This window comes from Neophocaena asiaeorientalis, unplaced genomic scaffold (genome assembly GCF_003031525.2).
Source record: "Neophocaena asiaeorientalis asiaeorientalis breed wild unplaced genomic scaffold, Neophocaena_asiaeorientalis_V1.1 scaffold223, whole genome shotgun sequence".
Classification (NCBI taxonomy): domain Eukaryota; kingdom Metazoa; phylum Chordata; class Mammalia; order Artiodactyla; family Phocoenidae; genus Neophocaena; species Neophocaena asiaeorientalis.
Genome location: NW_020175045.1, coordinates 1,037,023 through 1,053,939, shown reverse-complemented (window position 1 = coordinate 1,053,939; position 16,917 = coordinate 1,037,023). Strand labels below are relative to the sequence as shown.

At 52.9% G+C, this 16,917-nt stretch overlaps 1 protein-coding gene across 1 annotated transcript in view; it reads left to right on the top strand.

The window, feature by feature from the left end:
* SDK1 (sidekick cell adhesion molecule 1) overlaps positions 1 to 16,917 on the top strand; it is a 536,415-nt gene that overhangs the window by 381,483 nt on the left and 138,015 nt on the right. Inside the window, exons 21-22 of the mRNA XM_024763505.1 lie at positions 5,382 to 5,573; positions 8,386 to 8,507. Coding sequence (XP_024619273.1) covers positions 5,382 to 5,573; positions 8,386 to 8,507 — 314 coding nt within the window. The remainder of the gene's footprint in view (positions 1 to 5,381; positions 5,574 to 8,385; positions 8,508 to 16,917) is intronic.

Here is a 16,917-nt window from a genome sequence, read left to right as displayed (position 1 = left end):
TTGATGGGCTTTTAATGATTTTATGTTGTAGAAGAGGTTTCTGAAAAATCTTTCAGGTTAAAGCTGAGTTTAAATCCTAGTTTGGGGGAAAAGAATTGCAGACTTGATAAAATCCCCATGGGCTTCGGCCTCAGGGGAAGCTGGGGAGGACCGCGTTCCAGCAGGTTCAGGGCTCCCCTCGCACACCCCTTCCCCCCGCCCCACACACGGGCATCGAAACACCCTCACGGGGCTGCCTGGCCTGGTCTGCCCTGGGCGGCCCTTTCCATTCAGTAGACAGCACTTGAAACGTCCCGCCAGCCACGAAGCGTTCTCACAGCGCAGGCCCCACCGCTCTGGCAGCCCTTCCTGGGGACCTCACGTCTGTCCGCTGGTGACCCCTCGGGAGCCGGAGCTGTGCCCGCCACTCAGTGACTGGCCAGGTGGTCCAGCCGACCACCGAAGCCCCTGGGGTCCCTCTTGAGCCCTGTGGCCCAGGAAGCGTACTCACGCCGGCTGCGTGGTCAAGAAAACTGTCCGGGAGTGAGCCGTGTGGACCAGGGGCGATCGGCTGTCCCCGGCCTGGCCACAGGGTCAGGGTCCCCTTCCTCCCGCCCTGTGTCCTGGGTGGCAGCACCACCTGTGGGCACCTCCCGCGTGCAGGCCCCCTTAGCGTTCCGGCTCTTGTTTACTTTCCGAACGACCAGGCAAGGTGCGTCTCCTAACCCCGTCTGAGACCTTGGGCGATAATGTCCCAGGGTCACGCGGCCAGCAGGTGGCCAAGCCAGGACAGGGAGGCCACGTCCTCTCCTCCACGTCATCAACGCCTGGACGCGGGCTCGACCCGCGCTGCTCACCCCAGCCCAGAGCGTCCCTGTCTCGGGTCCTTGCTCTCGGTGACTCGCTGGGTCCCTCGCCACGCCGCAGGCCAGAGAAACACCCGGCAGTTCTGCTTGCCAGGTGGTCAGGTGCACACAACTTAGTAAGTATGTCTATCCTAGCACCTTAATAGCTGTTTGAAAAGAGAAGACACATTAATTGAAAGAAAAGAATATTTGCATTTCCTTCTCAAATAATCAGTTAGTTCCTGATGGGACGTGTGTGCCCCCAGGTACTGCCCAGCTTCTCCAACTTGGAATCAGAGTGGACCTGCCTGCCGAATCTCCTGTTCCACGTCGGTTTTCACATTGTTCCTGTGTCCTTATCACAGCAACCACCAAAAACTCAGCTTTGCAAAGACAGGGTGCATCCAAAGGAGTGCGGCGTGCCCTGATCCTGAATTGTGATTTGCTCGAGCTGGAGGGCTGCGGAGGCCCACAGACACGGGCGGAGGGCGGGCACCACTCTCGCTGCAGTGCCCTGGGGGACCGTGTTCCTACACGAAACTCCCCCTTTCTCTCCCGTTACTTAGGAAACCTCCCAGCGTCAGCTCCGCCCACTGCTTACCTGCTGGGTGCCCTCTACTCACCTGGACTCCACCCGACCCCCTCACAGAGTGGAGTCCTCGGGTCCAGATGGTACCTGAGAACTGATGCCGCCTCTAACCCTCACTGTTAAATAAAATAAATTTACGAATCTAGTTCTGCCCTCAAGAAGCTGATGTTTTGAAATACCCACTTTAAATAATGTTAAGTCCAGGAATGGGGAAAAGTCACTGTTGAAACTGGACCTCAAAACCCCAATCTGTTGCACTTTCTGAGGTCTTCTTAGTAGAGGACTGCAGTGCTGAGTATGTAATGAAGAAGCCCTCTGGTGGCCAGGAACGGAAGGAATTAAACCAGGCGGGTGCAGGGACGGAGGAGGGAGGTTGCAGACAGCAGGATGTCACTTTAAGGTACACAAAGGGAGGAAAAACAGACGAGTGAGAGGGAAGGCAAACCCAGAAGCAAATGCTTAGCAGGAGACTCTACCACCTGGAAGAAAAAGGCCTTCTAGCTCAGGCCCCTCGGGGACCATCTGTGGCTGAATTAGAGCGAATTAGAGCCGTACCTACTGCTGATTTCAGAGGGGGCTGAGGTGGGGAGAGGCGGACCATTCACCTCCGTCAGCTCAGCCTTCAGGGTTCACCTAAGTGTGCTGCGTTTCAGAAATCTGGCCAGGACCCCTTGGTGGACGCACTCCCCAGGCAGGCAGGCAGGCAGGCCTTGCCCCCTTACAGACACACCCTCAGCCCCACCCTGCCCTTTGGGAGCACCGAGGTCTCCCCTCCAGTTTCCAGTCTTGAAGGAGACCCCCGGGCGTCATCACCCGAGGGGAGCCGACATCCCCAGGCTGAGCGGCGGGCACCAGCACTCCCGATGGATGGTCGCCCGTCACACCAGCTAATGGAGCTTATTGAGCCCAAGTTCGTGTTTTATTAAACAAATACCTGTAGTTACAGGCAGCGGCTACTGTTTATTGTGGAACTTGGCCTTCGCGGCGCGGGCTGTTCAGAGCTGGCTCGCCCTGCCCCTGGGCTGGGAGCGAGTACACGGTGGCAGCTCCGAGGGTCTGGGTCGCTCTCCTCTCTCGGGGCCGCCTTGTCCCACCACGTCTGGCCTGTGCCGTCGCCTTTCCCGCCCACCCTGTACGATGGGCTGTGGGGGAAGAGGGCCTCCCCAGAGGGGGGAGCCCGGCGGTGGTCACCTGCCAGGGACCCCTGCCCTCCGTGGGGCTCTCCCTGCCCTGGACGCTCTGCCCGGACACGCAGGGCGGCGCTCCCCAGGTTGACTGGGTTTCCCGTGGGGCACACCGGCAGCACCCCAGAGGCCTTTTCCAGGCTGGAGGGAGAGAATTTTACCAAGTACAGCAAAAGAAAAACCGTGTTTGTGGGCAGACCTGGCCTCCAGAAGCCCCTTTCAGGAAACGTCCGCAGGGGACCAGTGACCATCCCTCTGAAGCCGCTCCATCAGTGCCTGAGGCTGTTAGAGCAGCTGCCGGGCGGCATGACGTCGGTCCCGCGTGCGGGCCGCTCTGTGTGCAGACGGCCCTCAGGAAACGGGGTGCCGGGAGCTTCCCTGTGCTGCTGGAAGGAGAGGCGAGCGGCAGGGCCGCCGGGCGCGCGCGCGAATCGCCCACGAGCGCTCCCTGTAAATTCCAGCGTCCTCCTGTCTCCCTGCGTCGGCTCTGGTCTGTGAGGGCCGGGATGCTGGCAGACAGCCTGGGATTGGATGCACTGCCCTCTCGCAGAGAGTTCACGCCGGATCCACGCAGAATTAGTTCTGAAGCTCCTCCGGTCGCTAGTCTCAGTTGGGCAGCTGTTTGGAGCAGGTAGGGTGCCAGCTGGAGGCCCGGCCCCTGGCTGGGGGCCCCCCGTTCCTGCACCGGAGCCAGAGGGACACTCACGGCCAGGACGGCCCGCTCGGGGCCTTGCCCACCACACGCCCCTTCTTGGTCCCTCTGTGCGCGGCCTCCAGGCCAGCTCCCTCTCTCTGCTGGTGTTTGTCACACCCTTTCCTGAGCACACGGGCGTCTTCAGTCGTCCGTTTGGTGCTGTTTGTAGCCACGACGGCAGCACACTGGAGTGTCAGTTTTGATGCCAGGAGATCCTAGTAATTCTCTTCTGCTAAAGGTGTTGTAATTGCCGTGCTTGGGCTCCAGGTTGCCGTGCAGAACAAAAGGCTGTATTTTAGGAAATTTTGATGAAGAACAGCTTTTAAACAAATAAAATTGTCCGACAGACAAGGTCGTGACATTAACAACATACATAACGGCAAACGTTTATGACAACATAGCGACAGCCTTCTTCTCCTGTGCGTTCAGGGAAGACCCCGAGTGTCGTCACTCCATGTAGAGATTTATCAGGCTAACCCACCAAGGCCGGGACTGGTTTCCAGGTTTACCTGTGCACGTCAAGACTTCCGAGGGCAGGTTGTGTGGAAGGAGGCTCCGTGGAGGGTGAAGAGCCTGGGCCGTTTCCAGCCAGTTCAGGAACCTCTGGTGGCACTGGCTTCCTCCTTTGTAAGGTAGGGGTCGTGATGGCTCCAGCCTCAGGGCTCTGGCACGAGCTTGAGTGAATTAATGCAGGTGAAGTGCTCAGAGCATCACAGGGACATCATAAATACTCTGTGGATTTGAAGTTATTAATCCTCCCTGCCCTGAAGGTTTCTCTTTCTTTAATTGTACAATCAGTTCCAAAAATCTGAACTGGCCAAAAAGACAGAGCGGGTTGATTTTAGGGCATCGTGGTGTTCGTGCCGGCCCACTGAGAATGCAGGAAGCCAGAGGTCAGGACGGTCCCCGGGAGGAGGGAGGTTCTAAGGTCCAGAGTCGGGAGATGGTGAGCGGTTGGCCCCCCGAGAGGCAGCTGGAGCCGCGGGCCTAGTGGTCCCCGCGGGCCAGGAGCGCAGCTAGGGGCTTCCGACGTGTGGCAGGGCCCCCTGCTTCCTCCACTGCCGGGTGCCCCGTCCGCCCCACCCCAGCACAGGAGCCCCCCGGCACACAGAGGTCGCCAGGCTGTGGGGCAGCAGATGGGCAGCGGCTTCTGACATTAAAATTTTATTGTTTTCAAAACATTGAGGTCCCAGGACGCTCTCCTCTAAATTCTTGTTTACCTGCGAGTGTGAGTTTCTCACTCTGTTTATTGCTTTCATCAGAGGGAGAGGAACGAGAAGACGCCTCCCAGTGCCTCTGTCTCCCCAGTTTATCGGCCGGGAAGACGGAAGAACAGGCGTTTTCAACGCTCTGCCTTTGGCCCCGGGAGCGCCCTCCATCTCCACCTCCCTCTTTAGGAGACACTCTTAAATGTTCTCTAATCACAGAAGCCCCCTCCAAGGGGGCTGACCCAGGGGCTGGCAGGGTCTTTTTTCTCTGAGCCCCAAACTGCAATGGCTGAATCACTTGTGATCACGAGGCCCCGCCGGACGATCCGAGTACAGAGGAGATCAGATGTCGCTCGGAAAACAGGCTCGAAGGGGAAGGCAGAGCTGGAAGCGACACTCGTGCCCTGGGGGAGAGAAACTTTAAGGCAAAAAGTGTTTTCTCAACCATTTTGTAAAGGGAAAAGTGGCAGTGTTGCCACAAATTAGTTGCAAGCCAGGAGCAAGCTGCTGATTAGGGTACCGTGTAATGAAAGTATCAGCTTCTGAAGATGGAAATACGGACGAAGCAGGTCTATCATTTGACAAGAGAAGGTGGCACCGAGCACCGCAGGCTGCCAGCCAGCCCTCAGCCCCCTCCATCCGTGCTCCAGGGACCGAGCTCGCAGAGATCCCAGCCCCGTCCTCCTGCCGCCCCTGTGGTCCAGCGGCCGGATGGAGGGGCCCCGCCCGGGCTCTCGTTTCCAGGGGCTGTGGACTCGCAGTGGACTTCAGTGGGCCCGGCTGAGCTCCCTGCTCCTGCTCAGATTCTCCGAGATAAACGGGTGGCCCAGCCTCTGTCCCCGGGACCCCGGGACTAACCCTGTGCCCTCGCTTGCTTTCCAGGCTACCAGATCTCCTGGGAGGTGTACGGGAAGAGCGACTCGCGGCTGCAGCTCACTCTCAACAGCTCAACGCACGAGTATAAGATCCAGGGGCTGTCCTCTCTCACCACCTACACCATCGACGTGGCGGCCCTCACCGCCGTGGGCGCTGGCCTGGCCACCTCGTCCACTATCTCTTCCGGGGTGCCCCCAGGTCAGTGCGCTCGGGCCCTGGCGTCCCCGCTGCCGCGTTTCCCTGGGCCGCTTCTCACGCTCGGAGTTGATGGGCATCTTTTGTGCAGAAGTCCCTGGGGGCCTTTAAAAGAGGGGTGTCAGCTCCTGGCTCGGATGGCCGGGGGTCAGTGAACGTTACACTTAAGACCAGGAAGCACAAAACTGCATTCACGCAACAAAAGAGTGAAAATGTGTGTTTGAGGGAAGGAGTGAGGAGAAGGTAGGTGGCGGGAAAAGGCACGGGGTGGGGGGGGAGGGGAGCGAGGAAGGGGCGTGAAGGGTGAAGAGTCTGTCCACACACAGCAGGGCCGAGGGGACCCTGCTCGCGGGGCTTTCTGGAAGTCAGAGTCTCCTCCTAAACGTTCACCCTCATCCAGCTTTGGAAATTGCACTCAACTTTTTCTCTCCACGGTTTATGTTTAAAACGAAAGTGTTTTTCCGAGGAATTCACAAAATACGTGTGGGTGTGAGAGGATGTCATGGGGCCATCCGTTCAGTCCTGTAATTAAAGCCAGAGGTCTCTTGCTCTTTAAAAAGGTCAGTTGGCCTCGTTTTGGTCTTTGAGAAAAAAGCAAAACGGCTTTGCTCATCAGGCCCGGAAGGGCTGACACCGGCATTTACCCCCATAGCACCCTCCACGCCCAGTTAGGGTTTTGTAACCTAATTATTTTCTTGGAAGCCTGGCACACCACACGGGACCCGAAGAGAATACAAAACAAATAAAATGTATACAGTTTTTAAAACTCCCCAGAGGAATAACCGCCTCTCCGCACAGGCGCTGTGTTTCGGGAGAAGCCGTGGGGTGGTAGCGAAGGAGGGAGTGTATCCTGTCCTCTGAGCGCTGTGACCCCACGGGGCCCTTTCTACCTTCCTGGCCATCAGGGGAGCCTGGAGCCCTCGGCGTCCCGAAGCCAGGCTTCCTGTCTACTGATATGCAGTCACCACTGCCCTCCCTCTCAGGCAGTGATGCTTCTAGCGCTGTCCTGAGCATCAGATGTGGGCTTCCCCCTGATCGGTGCTGGGTCCACTCCCGCACGGCCGACTCCTGGGTCTGGGGTGAGGCTGCAGAGCTTGCAGTGGAACAAGCCCCAGGTGGCACCCACACTGCTGGTCGGGGACCACACCTGAGGCAATCTGATGTTTTTTTAAAGATATTTTCAAAATACACGTATCCTTTCTTAAGAAAGAAGTCCTTGGCTTCCAGAGAGATGCAGTTATTCTGCGTAAACAGCCAGCTGCCAAAGCACACATTTAAAATGTTGTCAGTGCTTTAATAACTAGTGGCGAGGAGATGACGACGGCACGTCATTTCATCTGATAGACACGGCTGACGTACAGCAGCCGGGGTAACGCTGGGGGCACATCCCTGTGCGTGACCAGGTTGTTCCCTGGACGGCTTGGACACCGTCCAACCGGGGCTGGGAAGTGGACGAGCTGACCTCACCTCCGCCCCCAGCGTGACCGTGACCAGCTCTGCCCTGGACGCAGAGAAGCGCTGGAGTGGACACGGGCCCGGCTGTGCCGAGTGAACCTGATACCCAGGCTCGGGGGAGGCCGTGGGGCTGCTGTTGCTTCCCTGATGGTTCGGGTCACCTGTAGCCGGGGGTCCATCCTGGGGCAGGCCGAGCAAAATCACGTGATGACGATCCCTTTGGGGGCTGTGTTCCATTTGCCGTGCTTAAAGTTTACATCCATCAACGACTGAAGAACCAGCTAAAGAATCCAGAGAGCGGAGAAATTTGCAAAAGAGTCACTTGTCCTTCGATTTAAATATTTTCCTCTTCGAATTCATTAGACGTGACGTGGAAAGGACCCTCGAGAGCCTAGCGACGCTGCCTGTGCAAATACTGAACTGATCGCCAAAGAGGTCTTATTGTCCCTGTGCGAGACCTGGTCTTAAATACCCCAAACACGGGCGAGTTCAGAAGCTGTTCCTCAGATACGGTGCGGCCCGAGGGCCTTTCTCCTGCTCGCATTGCATCTTTTTCGCTTTCATTTCATCCTGCTGTCTTTCTCTAGAGTTTTTGCATCGCCCGATAACGTAAGAGCTCTCATTTTGCACTCACAGTATCTCACTTCTGAGTGGGATGGGCTCCTTGGGGGGAGTGGGCAACCCGCCTGTGTTCAGCAAGGAGGCTTAGCCGCAGGCAGCCTGAGAGGGGGGAGCCTCGTGCAGAACCCACCCGCCCCTCATTTAGCTGCCAGAGCAACCGAGCACCGGCAGAGCGGGAAGAGTTCTGCGCTCTCACCTGAATCCAGTTGTCTTGGAAACCAGAGCCAGGAAGCCTACGGCTCAGGACCCGCACACCTCGCCACGTCAAGCTGCCTGGAGACGCACGGGGTGCACGCTCCCCCCGCCTCTTTCGAAGGCGTCAAGGTCATTGTCAGAGGGAGGAGGGACGGTCGGTCCTTTGGGTTCTTTGAGGATCCTGGAAGAACCACCTTCATCCATCCTTTCTTCACTCAGCAAGTGTCTGCTGGTCACCTGCTGTTCAGGGAGATGATGAGTGAGACGTGACCCGACCTTCATGGTTTGTCATCTGGGAGCCGCATTCACAGGTCTCCAGTGACACGGCACGTGGCCTGGAGCCTGACGGGCCACCCCGTTGGAGTGGCAGTCATGCTGTGAGCACATTCCTGGAAAGCTGTGCTTCTCACCTTCGTGGTTGTGAAAACAAGCCCTGTTCTGATATAAAGGCATTTTGGAGCTGTTTACTTGCTGATATGTTGATACCCTTCTTAAGCTGTGACAGAATTTAAACTTCCACCTTTCCCCTTTCATTTATCTCCAGAACTGCCTGGTGCCCCATCCAATCTGGTCATTTCCAACATCAGCCCTCGCTCAGCCACCCTGCAGTTCCGACCCGGCTATGACGGGAAGACATCCATCTCCAGGTGGATCGTGGAGGGACAGGTATGGTCTCCTTGAAGCCGAGAGTTGCAGTTTCCACAGAGTAACACTGGGGCCTAAAGCTGAAAGACGGTTGACTGATGCCTTTGCAGAGTGAGGAATCCGTAGCTGGAGCTGCCTCTGGGTAGTTTGGGAGGTGGTGATGTTTGGAGGAGGAGAACCAGAGACTGGAGGCGGCTGGGATGTCGGGGTTAGGGTGTGGGAAGATGGGGGAAAACGGGGTGTTAGGCTGGGCTCTTACTGGAGGGTGGGAGAAGTGATCATGGGGTGAGAATTCAAGTTGTGGTTCAATATATGGTAAGTTCCTCCAATTTGATGGCGTTGTTGGTTGAGATTCTTCTTCTAATTCTATAGCACAATTCGCTACCGAACAGACTAAGAGGATTGTTTGGTACAACTTTTCTCTCAGATGAATGAATGAATGAATATGCATTTACTCAGCAGTGTTTGTAGAGCGTGTTTAGTTCCAGGCACTATTCTAGGCACGAGGGGCACAGTGGTAAGCAAAAACAGACAAAGTCTGTGCCGTAAAGGAGGAAGGTTCTCTCTCAGGAGAAGGACCCTCAGGTTGCTGGGAGAGGAACATGCGCTTTACCTGTGAGGACGGCAGGGGTGCCGGATGGCTGGAGTGAGGGCGTGTAGGGAAGAGCCGGGGGCAGGTCACGGGGATCCTGAGGGTCGACCTTAGGGAGAACTTTGCCTCTGACTCAAAGCACGATAGCAAGATAGCAAGCCCCACAGGGCTCATGCGTCAGAGGGAGGGTCACAGGGGCCTCGGTGAATCCCACCCACCCAGAAGCGCCTTGTTCTAAGAGCTGAGAAAACAGACAAAAGACCCGCACGACGCGGGTGGTAAAGTTTCCAAACAGTTATTGTCCGTAGTAAAACCCTAGCGATTTTCGTGACTGTGCTTGTGCTCTACTGCAAGACAATTCGCTCTTGGAAACTGGCCATAAATCAGGGCACGAATTCCATCTACATCTTCAAAACTTTCATTAAGCAACTGTTTCCAGAAACCTCTGCAGGATTCTGACAGTGGGAACCAGCTATTTGGAACTGATCAATCAATGGGGCTGGAACAATTATTTACGTAGAAAAAAATCACCGTATGCCCCTACCTCCCATCAAACTGAAGAAATAAATCCCCTGGAAATGAAAACCAAAAGAATAAAAGCGAACTTTAAAACGCATCAAAGAAAATCAAGGAGAAAAATTGTGGGATCTCCTGGAAACCAGTCCTGGCGTCTCAGAGTCGGCCAGACGGAGCCGGGCGAGTGCTCAGAGGGACACAGAAGCCTAGAGTCTGTCCTTGGCGTCACCGGACAGCAGTACAGCTGGGCACGGTGAACGCCAAGGACACAAACTCCGAGGGCTTCCGAGTGGGAGTCAGGCCAGGCGGGGCCACAGGAGCGGAGATGCCCACCCCTCCGTGGCTCAACTCAAGATCTGCGTCTTGTGCTTCCAGAGCCGGACCTGGGAGCGTCCACACTCCTTCTGCCCTGGGTTCTGTTCGCCAGGACAGTCGCGGGCTCCAGGCAGCCGCAGGGGGTCTGGGAAGGGTCCTTCCTTCTGTCTGTCCGAGGAGAGGAAGCGATGGGGGAACACATAGCACTTCTCTCCACACTACGTTTGCTTCATGCTTCTGTCCCACGACTGACCTATTTATATTTTTAATCTAAAACATTTTAAACATACCCAAAAGGAAGCAGCGTGATCTGACGAGCTCCCACACACACCCGTCACCCAGGCTCGTCTCTTCTCTTATCTAGATCCATCTAGTCCTACTTTTTATTGTTGCTGGAGTGTTTGGGGGTTTTGTTTTCAATTAAAAGAAATTTTACTGAAGTATCGTCTGTTCATACTACTACATTATTTTCAGTTGTACAACATAGCGATTCAATGTTTTTATAGATTACACTCCATTTAAAGTTATTACAAAATAGTGGTTATATTCACTGTGCTATACGTTAAGTCCTTATATCTTATTTATTTCATGCCTATTAGTTTGCACCTTTTCTTTTTAACTTGAAGTATAGCTGCTGTACAAAGTTATATAAGTTACAGGTGTACAGTATAGTTATTCATGATCTTTAAAGGTTGTCCTCCATTTATAGTTATTATAAAATACTGGCTCTATTGCCCGTGTGGTACAACACATCCTGTAGCTTAGTTTGTGCCTCGTACTCCCCTGCCCCACGTGCCCCCCCTACCCTCTCTCCACTGGTGACCACTGCGTGTATCAGACCACACGTCATTTTATTCCCACATATTCAGCACTGAATGGGCACAGATTTCACAAGCACGGTGTTGAGGAAGGGAAGCCACGCTCGTGATTTGAGTCCACAGGTACAAAGTCCCAGGCGTTAGAGCACTGGCCCCCTCTGGGGTCTTGTACGGGAAGGCTCTGGAATGGTAGGAATGTCGTCTCTCGGTCTGGATCTGGGTTGCACGCCTGTTCTCATCCTATGCACTTGTCTTCCTTCGATACCTTTACGTTAAACTATGGATGCATTTTCTCATAATGAGAATGCCATTATCACACCTGACAAAATTAATAAACATTCCTTAATATCATCTAATAATCAGGACACATTCACATTTCCCCAGATTTTCCGAAAACGTCTCTTTACTGTGGCTTTGATGAGAACAGGATCCAGAGTTCACGTTATGCATTTGGTTGTCTCTTAAATCATTTCTTTAAAAATTTTAACAGCTTTCTCAAGGTGTAGTTGGCATATAATAAACTTGACATTTCTAGAGTGTACAGTCTGTTAAGTTTTGACCCAGACATGCACGTCTGTATACCTGTAAGGCCCTCACCACAGTCTAGATAGTGAGCAAGCCCATCGGCCCCACGAGCTAGCTGCCTTGCGCCCTTTGCAATCCTCCCTAGCACCCACTCAAGCCCACCCTGTCCCCGCCCACCACTCAGCTGCCTTCTGCCACTAGAGATGTTGCCCTTTTCACCCAGAGCCCCTTCTGTTCCCCTGCCACTGCCTTGTTACAAACCCCAGTCCCCTGTCCCGTGGAATGCCCTCCATCGGAGAAGCATCTCCCATCTGCATCCTTGTAGTGTCACTTCACGTGTCCCCCTGCCCCCGTGTTTCCTGTAAACAGGAAGTTCATTCTAAAACCTCCATTGGACCGTTCCCGCGTTGTCGTGGTCACTGTGGTGGAGAGTAATTCCTGGGCGGGGCTGGGGGCTTCATACGGCGGCACATCAGGACACCTGGGGTCTCGGGATCCCCCCTAGGGAACGTAGGGACACCGCACGATCGGCAGCCTGGTCCCTGCCTTGTCCTCCCGTCAGCTTCGTATCCAGTGCTCTCACCCATTGGTGACCTTTGCCTGAATTCAGTGTTATCTACAGATACTCAAAATGGCAACTTTCTATCAGTCTTTCCGCGTTTAGTAGCTGGAGCTCTGAGAAGCAGCGCTACCTCCTCCCTCAGGTCAGGTCGTTACCCTGAACACAGGAAGGCAGGGCATTGCAGAGTGAGGAACCGGCTCCCAGTCACTCCCAACGTGAACAGGTTTTTCTTCCTTCCTTTTTTGCCCTGCTCTCTCTTTTCCTGAGTGTCAGTAGGACAGGACGGGTTTTTTTGTGTCTTCAGTCTGTTTCAGTCACCTACAGTCATCATTCTTTTTGAACCTAACACTGACCCATCTTGGCCAGTGGGCAGCCCTTCACGTTCTAGGTGTTTTGACCTCACGATAACTGATCTTGGATGATTTCCTTGTTTCCTGATGCAGGGGGATTTCCCGGGAGCATCTTGCGCCTTCGCGCGCCGAGCTGAAGCTCAAACTGAGCCGCTGCTACCTGGTTTCGTTTAGCGTCAAATCGTATTTGAAGGCCATGATCTGGGCACTAAGGGGAGGGGAGGGTGCTCATTGCTACTGACTGGTCATTGTTTCTCGACTTTTCCAGCGGATAGAGAGAGGAAACGCATGTGTTTGGAAACATCGTGGGTTCGTACTGGTATTTCCAATTCAAATTTAAGATTACTTAATTTTGAATTTACGTTTTCAGTAACTTTTATACTAAAAGTGTGCTTTCTAGAATTATTAACAAAATTACTTATTTTCTTTATCCTGTTATTCTATAAAGAGTTTCAAAATTGCAATGTCCATGATATTGCTAAGGAGCCTGCTGAATGCGACTTACTTGTCGTTAGACCGTATTACACTGTGAATGTACCGTCAAAATACTGAGTCTAAATTCTTCTCTGTGTGTTTCTATCACCAACCTAATACAGATTAGCTTCATTCATTTCAGTGTCTTTGTTTTGTTGATTTGCTTCAATTTTTAGAGATTGCTTTCTTTAAATATCATTTGTACTTTTTTTTTTTGCGGTACGCGGGCCTCTCACTGTTGTGGCCTCTCCCGCTGCGGAGCACAGGCTCCGGACGCGCAGGCTCAGCGGCCATGGCTCACGGGCCCAGCTGCTCCGCGGCACGTGGGATCTTCCCGGACCGGGGCACGAACCCGTGTCCCCTGCATCGGCAGGCGGACTCTCAACCACTGCGCCACCAGGGAAGCCCTTAAAATTTAATTGACTTTCGAGCACGTAACTCATTTGCATGATCTCAAAGTCAGAACTACTAGTTGTGTTCAGGGAAGTTTGTGTTCGTCGTTCTCCCTTTACGCTGTTGCCTCTCTCCCCAGAAGCCCCACAGTAGGTTTCCGGCTGGTCCTCTTTTGTCTTTTGCAGCGGTAGCAATACACGTACCCGTGTCCCCCTTCCGTATGCAGAAGGTGCTTTGCTTTCTTCAGTTGAGGACACGTGAACGTCATGTGCCTGGCGTATGGTCTTCCCTTGTGTGGACGTGCAAGTTTATGTGTTCAGCTGGTCCTCTGGATACCTGGGCTGTGCATTCCTCTCCTGCTGCTGCCACAACGAACAGCCAAAACCCAGTGGCTGGAACGACACAAGTGTGTTATCTCACAGCTTTGGGCTCCATGGGCTGAAGTCCAGGTGTGGGCAGGTTGCGTTCCTGTCTGGAGGCTCTGGAAGGCCACCATCTCCTGCTCGTTCAGGCTGTTGCCGGTGGTCCTAGGACCGAGCTGGCTGTCACCATCCCCAGCTTCTACGGCCACCACGTCCCTCCCTCCACCTTCAGAGCCAGGCATGGCGGGTAGGTCCTTCCCAGGCTTCAACTGTCTCCTTCCGTCTCATCCCTCTGACCCACTCTGCTGCCCCACTCTCGCACTTTCCAGGACCCACCCCTATAATCCAGGGTAATCTCCCTATTTCAAGGCTCTTGACCTTAATCATGTCTGCAGAATCCCTTCTGTGTGGAGTAACTACCCACAGGTCCCAGGGATTAAGGTGTGGACACCTGGGGGGTGGTGGGGAGGATGCCTGCAGGGGGCATTATTCTACCTAAAGGTGCTTTCAGCCTTTTGCATACGCAGTTTGTACTTTTGCCACTGAATCTTTGGGATCGATTCCTAGGAACGGGATTTCAAGATCAAGCAATGAATGTATATGTAAATTTCCTAGACATTACCAAATCCCTCTGCTATAGGTTGTACATTTTGCATTTCCATCAGCAGTATATATAATTTGTTGCCATGCCAGAAAAAATTGAAGTCTAATTTATCAATCTTTTCTTGCAAGGTTTTGCACTTCAAGTCTTAGATAGAAAGATTTTCCTCCTTCTCAGGTTAAAAAGGAATTCACCCAATTTTTTTACTACCAGTTCTATGGTTTCATGTTTGCATTTAGGTCTCCATCCATCTGGAATTTGTTCTTTTGTATGGAGTGGGGTATGAGTCCATCTTTTATCACTTTGCAAATAGCTGTGCAATTGTCCCCAGAACGTCTATTAAAAAGTCCGTTTTTTCCTCCTGATTTGTAGTACTAAATTCCCATATGCACTCGGGTCTGTTTCTGAACTGTTTATTCTGTTCTATTAGTCAGGCTCTTCGTGCTCTAACTCTACACTGTTTGATTAGAGAGGCTTTAAAATTTGTTTTAATGTCTGGTAAGGTCTTCCCGATTCCCACCAACATACACGCACGCACGCACGCACACACGCACGCACGCACGCACACGCACTGCTTTACTCTCCTTGCTGTTGTCTTATGATATCGTCTTTCTATCCAAGAACATGACACATCTTTCCATTTGTTTGAACCTACTTCTGTCAGCTCTTTTCTTCCCGGCAAAGGCACTGGGCTATCTATTCCTACCTTCACTCTGCTCCCAAAAAGGCAGGCAAACTGAGGGGCCATCAGCGTGCCTCAAAAACTGTGATTGGAAAAGTATGGACTGTGCACCAGCGCCCCGGCCCCCCTTTTTCTTGCCCTCCTTTCCTAGCTCTGTGGTCCTGGACATAATTTAACTTCTGCGCAAGCCCCAGCATCCTCGTCTGTAAAACAGGGTCAGTAGTGCTGTTGCAAGATGGTCGGGAGGATGAATCAATGTATGTACATTTTGTTACATTTTCTGACTCTGTTGCTGGCATATAAGATCACGGTTGATTTTTGAATTTTTTTTTTTATTTAATGAACTCTCCTGTGTTCTAAGTGCTTTTACAAACATTAACTCATTTAAACCTCGTACTGACCGAGAGGAGGCTGCTGTGACCCACTCCTGCAGACAAGACCCGAGGGACTCAGTTCCGTCCCCGGACCACACGGCTCAGCCTGGGAGGGGATCCGGCTTGAGCGGCCTGGCCCCTGGCCCACACCTGAGGCTGCAGCTGTGCCACCGCCCAGCCTGGTGTGAGGGCCTCAGGGCCAGAAGCTCGGAGAATGTCTTGTTAGTCTGTTAATTCTTCTGTAGTTTTCTGTAAAGAAGTCACGTCACCTGCTGCTAGTGACAGTTTTATTTCTTCCTTTGAAACCTTTCTTTCTCTTTTCTGTTTCTTGTTATTTATCGTTCTTAATGGGAGGGCTAGATCGTCCTGTATCATAGTGAACTGGAGCAGCGTTAGGACAACCTTTGTTTTATTACTAACTTTAAGGAAATTCTTTTAAGATTTTATTATCAAGTGTGACATTTACAAGACTTATGGGAGGTTTTGTGTGGGATTCTTGAGGCTTTGTTTTTGCAGCTAGTTTGTATTGGGTTCAGACGATGCTTTTCTAAGCCTGGTTTGCTAGGAGGGGTTTTTTTTTTTTGCCTTTTTTTAGGATTAAAAAAATCATGAAGAAGTTTAATTTTGTCAAACTGTTTTCTGCATCTACTGAGTTGTTCATGTTTTTTCTTCTTTCATCTGTTGGTGAGATGATTTATGTTGACATTCTAATGTTCGCCCGTCCCAGTGTTCCTGAGATAAACATAATGTGATGGCCATTTTGTTTGCTTTAGTTTGGGTTTAAGATTTTTGTATTCATGTTCGGAGGTGAACTTGGCTTTTCTGGTTGTTGGTCTGGCTTTCAAGACCAAGCGTTCACTTTCTCACCAGTTTTCATAAATTCGGTTGTGATTGCTCTGAGGGGAGCTGAGAGGGAGGGGTGCTGACGCCCTGGCCTTGCTGGCACAGACAGGAGCCTCGTGACCATCTTCCTAAGGTAGCCGGCATTCTTCATCCCAGCCGCGGGTCAGTGCAGATTCCAGGACACACCAGCGCTCAGACCCCACCTCAAATCAATTCGTCAGCATTTCCGGGCGTGGGGTCCGTCCTGTTTGTATGGAACTTCCCAGGTGACACGGGGGGTTGAAAAGGTACCACGTTTGCTGCTCTGGTCCTGCCTCGGGGGCCCCGTGCATGGGGCCTGGAGTAGGACGTGTCAGTGATCCGGCCTCTGCCCACGTCTCTTTCCAGAGGTTCCGAGGCTCCATTCCCCAGGGAGGATGATCTGGGCAGGCTCCGTGCCTTTCCCCAGAGGTGGCCATGCCCCTTCCCCAGGCCTGCACCTGGCGTCTCAGAGTGGCCAGGGCGGTGCAGGTCCATGGCACGGGGCCCGTGGGCGATGGCACAGACTCCCCCGGCTGTGCAGCTCCTGGGCTGCCGTGCTCACAGCTAGCTCACCGCCAGCCTGTAGCCATTTCTTAAAAGTTTGAGATTGACCTGAAGTTCATTTTTACCCTTCACCTTGAAAGTATTTCAAAACCACAGAAAAGTTGCAAGAATACTACAAAGAATGACCCTTCACCCAGACACCCTATCCAAGTTTTGTCAGTGGTCCCCAAATGTCCTCGGTAGCAAAAGGATCCAGTCCAGGACCACACACTGCACCCGGCTGTCCTGTCTCTCCATCCCCCTCACCTGGATTAGTTCCTCGGCCATTCCTGTCATTTCATGACCTCGACAATTTCAGAGATCACAGGCCATTCATTTCCTAGGATATCCCTCAATGTGGATGTGTATATTTCTTCACGATTAGACCCAGATTATGCATTTTTGGTCAGAATGTCACAGAAGCGATGCTGAGTTCTTCACACTGTGTCTTGTTGGGTTT